The sequence below is a fragment of the Xiphophorus maculatus genome, chromosome 12 (genome assembly GCF_002775205.1).
Source record: "Xiphophorus maculatus strain JP 163 A chromosome 12, X_maculatus-5.0-male, whole genome shotgun sequence".
In the NCBI taxonomy this organism is placed as follows: Eukaryota; Metazoa; Chordata; class Actinopteri; order Cyprinodontiformes; family Poeciliidae; genus Xiphophorus; species Xiphophorus maculatus.
The window spans coordinates 22,910,020-22,917,524 of NC_036454.1; the positions used below are offsets into that span (position 1 = coordinate 22,910,020).

The 7,505-nt window shown below is 41.1% G+C and overlaps 1 protein-coding gene across 1 annotated transcript; it reads left to right on the plus strand.

The window, feature by feature from the left end:
* The first annotated feature begins 242 nt into the window (after window positions 1–242).
* On the plus strand, window positions 243–6,541 carry LOC102225576 (prolactin-releasing peptide receptor-like). The gene is made up of 3 exons (XM_005814275.2): window positions 243–356; window positions 2,946–3,426; window positions 5,181–6,541. Exons 2-3 carry the CDS (start codon window positions 2,966–2,968, stop codon window positions 5,815–5,817), a joined length of 1,098 nt encoding a protein of 365 aa, XP_005814332.1. The 5' UTR covers window positions 243–356; window positions 2,946–2,965; the 3' UTR covers window positions 5,818–6,541.
* The last annotated feature ends 964 nt before the right edge of the window (window positions 6,542–7,505 follow it).

Sequence of the window (7,505 nt, forward strand, 5' to 3'; positions counted from 1 at the left end):
GAGCTGTAAATCTCTCCAACATTACATCCTGCCTTTTCTCGGGGTGAGGACGTTTGAGATTTTCTGCTGGATTTTGAGGGCTTCACCACCTCACAAACTCCTTCAGTCGGCCGAGCCGTCAGTCAATTTCGAGGTAACTACTAAAGCGATCCGTCTCCGAGAACCGAACTTGTTGATTTTCCTGCAGCACACAAACCCCGAGCGCTTATCTGAGTCTGACACATGAGCAATAAAAGCGCACATCTGCTGCAGCCTTCATCTGTGAGAGGAGCGCGCAACGCAACAACTCCTGAGAGGAGGCGCACAGTCTGTCGAAGTACTACCCTGCCACTAAAATCTGGGAAATTGAGCATAAGGTAAGAGGATTTAATCGTCTTTGAAACAAAATGTGTCGGCTTTTTTTTGTTTGTTTGTTTGTTTTGTTTTGTAACCCCAAAGATAATTTAGCCTGAGCACAAGTGAGGACTTGATAAATAGGACAAAAAGAGAAATTACGCGTGGGAACGCTTGTAATTTAAGGGAATAAGTAAAGTTCTTCAAGTATGTTTGTAAATCATTCCATCGGTCTTTAGCCAATTATGTCCAGATGTCTTGCCTGACATTTTTTTTTCTGCATCCAATTGAGACAGTGGAGATAAATAAACACTTTGAATTTCAGATAAAAGCCAATATGAGAATTAACAAATATCAATCGGCACTACTATCTGCATTTTAAAAATGTATTCCAAACACAAATCGGCATTTTGAGGAGAAATGCGTTCCTTTAACCTGAAATCCCACATGTTGAACCGTTCATTTCAAGCGTCCTATTGTTTAAACTGAAAATCTTAAGAAACAAGTCATACTTTTTAAATGCTGCCTGCACAACTGGGAACATCACCACATCCATGCCAGGTGCAGCCCGCGCTGACCGGCAAGCGGCAATTAAATACCGTTTAACAGCTGATTAGAAGAAACAACTACACACATTTAACGATAACTATTGAATTACCTCGTCTTATAATCAAATATTTATTTTCTGTTTGATTTTTTTATATCCGTGTTTATATGCACTGATTAGAAAAATAATTGCATCACGATTTGAATAGCTTTGTCCTCATCGTGCATCTTAACAGATATTAGTTCATCTTGTAATTCATCACCATCCACTTCATTTAAACTGCCTGAATACAAATTGTGAAAATGCAAGTTTTTCTCATCAATTTGTTTCCCACCTAGCTGAGTCAATTCAATATCCCAAATCCTACCCGTGCCCTTGCCAGGCACTGCTGCGCATTTCAGACCGCATGTGTATCCTTCAAATATCCTTACATGAGCTAAATATAGTGCACCCAGAGCCACCACCTCTGGGGTTGTGCACATGAAGCTGCGCAGAGCATGGACAGCAGTTTGTCCACAGCAGGTGAGTCACGCAGCAGAATTTGCTTTATTATTCAGTGTTTGAGCTGAAGGTCTGCTGAAGCTATAGATAAGCTGAAGAGAGCTTTTCTACTGCATACTTGATGTCAGAATTACACTGCAGCTGCAACTTTCATTCATATCTTTGTGGTCTCTAAATATGGCAGTGAAATGATTCCATTTAAATGTGTCACTTGAATCATTTGGTCAGGGATTCTCATTGTTCACACAAAGTTCTGAGATACATTAAGAGGAAAAACAAAAGTACGGAGATCGCCCTGTCTTAACACCACCACTACTGTTGACATACAACTAAGCCCACTTACAGCAACAAGTTTTCTACTACAGCTCTTATAGAAAGATTAAAAGGGGTATTATTTAAATTGAACTTCATATCATGTTACATTGTTATTCCCTCGTCCAAAACATACCTGGGTTGTTGCTCTAATCTCCTGTGGCAGCCATTCAGGAGAATCTCTGCCACACAGAACATCCCAACACGGCTCCTCCAGACTAGCGTCAGCAACTGTCAGCAAACACCTGGTGAAACTTTGCGTCTGTTGAGCTCAACATACGAACAACTTCTCAGTCCGTGGGTCCTAACAGTATTTATAGACTGCATATTGAAAAGCACTGTTGCGGGCATGTCGCAAAGGGTGGGAGCTCGTAAAAGAGACAAAGGTCCAATTTTCAAGGTGTTCAATTACAAAGTAAAATTTCTTTTAAATTATGTTTTTTATATATTAATATATAGTATTTCTATAACAACATGATGGAATATTTTATTTGATTTTCTGAAATGTATGTTATTTTTGGAATGAGTGAGAAGCTAGGCATCATCTTCATAATTCAAAATAAATAATACAAAGAAACATAGTTACTTAATTGTGCTATATAAGCACCACATGTGCCTGGAAAATACACTTTAAAAAGTAAAAAAAAAAGAATTCTGTTTTATCACATACAGTGGAGATTTCACAACTCACTAACTCTATTCTAAAACATCTATTTTCAGTAATGCCTCAACATATGGTGTCTCTATTAACAAGAAGGCCTTGAAAATGTTTTGCGTGTGCGTGGGGGCGTGTGTGTTATTCACAACAAATAAAGGTACCATAAACATTAAATTAAAAGAGCCAATTATATGTGCAGACTTAATCAGTCAAGATCCAACCACTATAAATACTGCATGTAAGATTTTGAACCAGTAGTGACGTAATGCAGTACACCTGAAAAAGTGTGAAGTACGCTGCTTAATTAGCACCTATTTCAGCCACTTGTCTCCAAGTGGCTGAAATAGGTGCCACTTGGCACCTATAAAGCTTTTTTATACACCACAGGGTGGCATCCAATCCTGTTGAATAGAAAGACAAATAAGGAATATTTAAAAAAAATAATAATAACTTGATCAAGCTCTATGACGGGTAACTTTTGTTTTTGCTTCTTTTGATCCCTTTTTGGCCAGAGGGCCCACTTCAATAACTCCACCGTGAATGTTGCATGACTACACACTGCACATGATGGTAAACATTACTTCCTCCCTTCAGGTCCACACCGTCCTCTCTGGATGGAGGGCACAGGCAGCAGCTGGACAGCCGAGCACAGCGCCACATACGTGGAGCGTGGCGACGGCGGGAACGACACGGCTCCGGTGTTTGAGGTGGTGCTGCAGAACAGCTCCTCCGCGCGCATCCCTCAGTTTGCTGGTGTGGAGCTACTTCAGTCATTCAAGCTGCTTATAATACCCTGCTACACCCTTGTGGCCATCGTTGGCATCTTTGGCAATTACCTCCTCCTCTATGTGATATGCCGCACGCGCAAGATGCACAACGTCATCAACTTCTTCATTGGAAATCTGGCTTTCTCTGACATGCTGATGTGCGCCACGTGCGTCCCCTTCACTCTGGCCTACGCTTTCAACCCTCATGGCTGGGTGTTCGGCCGGTTCATGTGCTACCTGGTGTACCTCATCCAGCCGGTGACGGTTTACGTGTCGGTGTTCACGCTTACTGCCATCGGCGTGGACAGGTAAGTCTGTCAACTTGCGGAAAGCTCAAACACAGACATTTTAGCAGCGACATTTTTATTTCTGGTGAAAGTGCTCACTGTTTGCTGCATTGTGATAAGTGACAGTGCGTCAATGTGACAGATTATATGAAATAAGAGGAAAAAAATGACAGAATTTAAAAATTTATTACCAAAAATTCCCCCTGAAAAATATGGCATGGATTTTTGTGTTCACTTCTCTTTACGCTCATTCTCCTAAAAAACAAACTAACAAAATAATCCAATTGTCTTCAGAAGTTATCAAATGTAATTAGAGTCCACCTGTTTGTTCCCGTTTGCTTAAAGCATAATTTAGAATAAAACAACATCTGACATGACTTTCCTCCTAAACTGAGAGCATTAATTAGGGAACTAGTTAATAATCTCATAGTAGGGCTGCAGGGATCCATATTACAGGAGGGAGAATCTGCAAATAGGGCAACTATTAGATTCCAGGACAGGAATTATGAAAGAGTCACAATATGCAAGCTAATATTTAATCAAGTCAGAGCTTCAAGCTTACCAAAAGTTATTTAGAGGACACAGCATGCATGTGGAAAAAGATAAAACGCCCTGAGTCTGAAAAACTAGGGTTCCACCACGTTGCATGGACACAGTACTTCAACAGTGAAACATGGTAGAGGCAGCATCATGCTGCAGGGATCCTTTTTCTCTGAGTTTACTGAGAAGATTAACCAAAGATAAAAGGAAAATCCTGGAAGAAAAACTGAGACTTGAGACTGTGGAAAAGGTTCACCCAACAAACCTTCACCGAAAGAACTACGATGGAATGGTTTAGATCAGAGGAAGTTTGTGTCGGAATGGCCCAGTCAAAGTACAGACCTAAAGTCATCTGTTTCTACTCAACTTGACTGAACTTGAGCTATTTCACTAAGGAGAATGGGCGAAACCTTTAGATGGGCAGCTGCAATAGCTGAGAAATGCGGCTCTCGGAGATATCGACTCTGGGAACTGCATAAGAATGTGGTTCCCAGAATGTAGTTTCAGATTTTTGAATGTGTAAAGACACATTCATACCTGCGTTTTTCCTGCGTTTATCACATTAAATTCAAATAACACACATGGAAGTTTGTGGTTATTAATGCAACAAAATGTGAAAATGAAGAGTTATGAGTACTTAAGTTTGCTACACTGATTTAATCAGATTTAATGCCCTTCCACATGTCCTGAACTGTACCCTTTTATTAATGGGATATGCATGAGAGGATTAGAAATCTTCAGGCCGTTTTCTATGTGCACAGCAGGGCTTTTGATGAAGATTTCTTGTCATCATAAAAGTGTTTTTTCAATTCTTTCTCACAGTGTTCTTTGGCTCTGAACACATATTATCCATTAACCTTTATTTTAAGTTTGGTTTATTCAGATGTAAATCTGCCTGAATGAAGGACAAGCAGGATGAAGGATTATTTGTCATATTGTAATACATTTTCACTCTTGCTGTGTTGCACAAAGTCTACCCTATCTGACCCGAATATTTTTGAGGCCAGAACAAAGTCGTATTTTCCTGGTTTAAAAAGTACACATTTCACTTCCTACAAGTCTGTTGGCAATTTCTGAGCAGGTTTAATTTGCAGTGCTTCAAAGCTTACAATAATATGTTAATTCCTAATGGCAAGCATTGACTGAAGTTGCTCATCTTACACCCCTGCATTGAGTCATGTATGATGACATTTTCCCAATGCCTCTTTTGTAACTTTCCTTCTGCTTCCTCTCAGATATTATGCCACCGTTCACCCGCTGAAGAAGCGAATCTCAGTGTTGGCGTGCACCTACCTTCTGTCTGGGATCTGGCTGCTGTCCTGTGGCCTCGTGGCTCCTGCTGTGGCTCACACCTACCACGTGGAGTTCAAGAACGAGGGCTTCACCATCTGCGAGGAATTCTGGATGGGTCAGGAGAGAGAGCGGCTGGCTTACGCCTACAGCACTCTCCTCATCATTTACGTCCTGCCTCTGTCGGCGCTCTGCATCTCCTACCTGTGCATCTCGGTCAAGCTGAGGAACTGCGTCGTACCGGGCCACCACACCCAGAGCCAGGCGGAGGCTCAGCGCCTGCGCAAGCGCAAGACGTTTCGCCTTGTGAGTCTCGTGGTTGCAGCTTTTGGCATCTGCTGGATGCCCATTAGCGTGTTCAACGTCCTGCGTGACATTGACATTGGTCTTATTGATAAGCACTACTTTCTGCTCATTCAGCTGCTCTGCCATCTGTGCGCAATGAGCTCGTCTTGTTGTAACCCTTTCCTCTACGCATGGCTGCACGACCGCTTTCGCGCCGAGCTTCGCAAAATGTTCACATGCCGCCGCCGGATTGGCATCTCTGCCAACAACTGCGCCACAGCAAGCGTGGTTTTGTGAAGTTCCTCTGCTTTGTGCCACAGTCAAGTAGAGTCATCTCATTCTGATAACTGTCTAAGGTAGATCTGTTCAAGTGCAGAGGATATCTTGCACTTGAACAGATCTCACTTTCTTTTAAAAAAAAACAGACCCTTGTTCTACACTTTGCTTTGCACAACTAGGCGATTTTTTTACTAGTGAGAAACAAATGATTGCTTCCTGTAGGCGTGGATTGTTTGAGGTTTTAAATTTCATCCAGTCGCTAACATTTGGCCATGACGTATCTATGAAGCTTATTGGAAATTGCCTGCACTGTGAACAACTATCCTCCACTGTGAACAGAGAAGTGCCGAGCAGAACGAGGCTGCTGTTGATGTTAATTCGATATTTGAAAACGTGACCAACATAGACTGAACGGCTGCGTTCATGTCCTGCGCTGAAGTTACTAAAACTACTGGCAGTCTACGATTCTAAAACAGTGCAGAAAATCTACATCATCATTCACAACTTCTTCTGTTCGCTGATTGGCCAGGATGAATTTCAACCAGAGAAATTGAGATCAATGGAAGAAAGCCCAGACAGAGCACTAAAGGGAGATTAGAAACTAACGTATTTGCGTAGAAAGGCAATAGCCAGGCTAGCTCCAAACTCAGTGTAGCCATATAATATAAAAATGTAAAGTGTCCCATTTTGTCAAGTGTTTTTTACTTACACACTGAACTGAAAATAAAATCTATTAAATGTATATTGCTGGGATGTCAAATTTGAATGCTTTCTTTTTTTATTTATTTATGTTAATATGTTAAACAAATAGTTATGTATATTTTAAGCCTAGGTTTCTGTTAACTTTCATAATTATGGCTCACAGCTTTAATCCAAACCTGAAATTCAGTTTCCCCAGACAATTCTTACTGTTATGCTTTGTCCTACATGATTATGGAGGGAGATTAATGACTTACAGATTATCTGGAAGACAGTCTCCACATGTAGCGTAAGCCACAAAAGGTCATTTCTAAACAAGCTGGCTGTTCAGCGAAAGCTTAATCAAGCAAACTATTGGAAAGTTGATTGGAAGGCAAAGGTACAGTAAAAAACAATGCTTGAGCAATGTTTTTCAAATCAACAATCTTGAAGGGATTGTTGATTTTACAACAATCTTGAAAGGATTGCAAAGCAAAGTCCATTCAAGAGTTTGGTGGAAATTCACAAGACATGGAATGTGGGTGGAATCAGTGCTTCAAGAGCCACCAGACACAGGCGTGTCCATCTGTCACATTCCTTGTGTTAGGCCACCTGTAAAACCAGACACAATGTCAGAAGAGCCTCACCCGGGCAAAAGGTTTTTCTACATGGTTTAACTGATGTAGATATGTTTTTTTTAAACATATTACTGGCCATTTAAAAATTTGCCTTCTCTTTTCACACTATAACAATTCTAATGTTGCTTTTTGATACTGTATGAGTGTTGCTAATTGGTTGAAGAAGCAGCTTGATATTTCATCAGGGGCGTTCATAACAGAGACATCCTATGGTTGATCACATGCAGCAGCCACTTACTGGCAATAAAAGACAGAAAGATTAAATGTGAGCGCGCTGTGGTGTGATGGTGCAGCGCCGCATCACACCATCACTTGTGGGTCTAAAAGCATGAATGCTGGGTTAATTTTAGACCTGTAATTGTAGGCCTGAGTGTGTTTGTATATGGTTGT

Coding starts and splice junctions, on each gene's coding strand:
- LOC102225576 (XM_005814275.2), top strand. CDS start 2,966: ATGGAGGGCACAGGCAGCAGCTGGACAGCCGAGCACAGCGCCACATAC. Junction 3,427..5,180: donor ACTGCCATCGGCGTGGACAG/GTAAGTCTGTCA, acceptor GCTTCCTCTCAG/ATATTATGCCACCGTTCACC.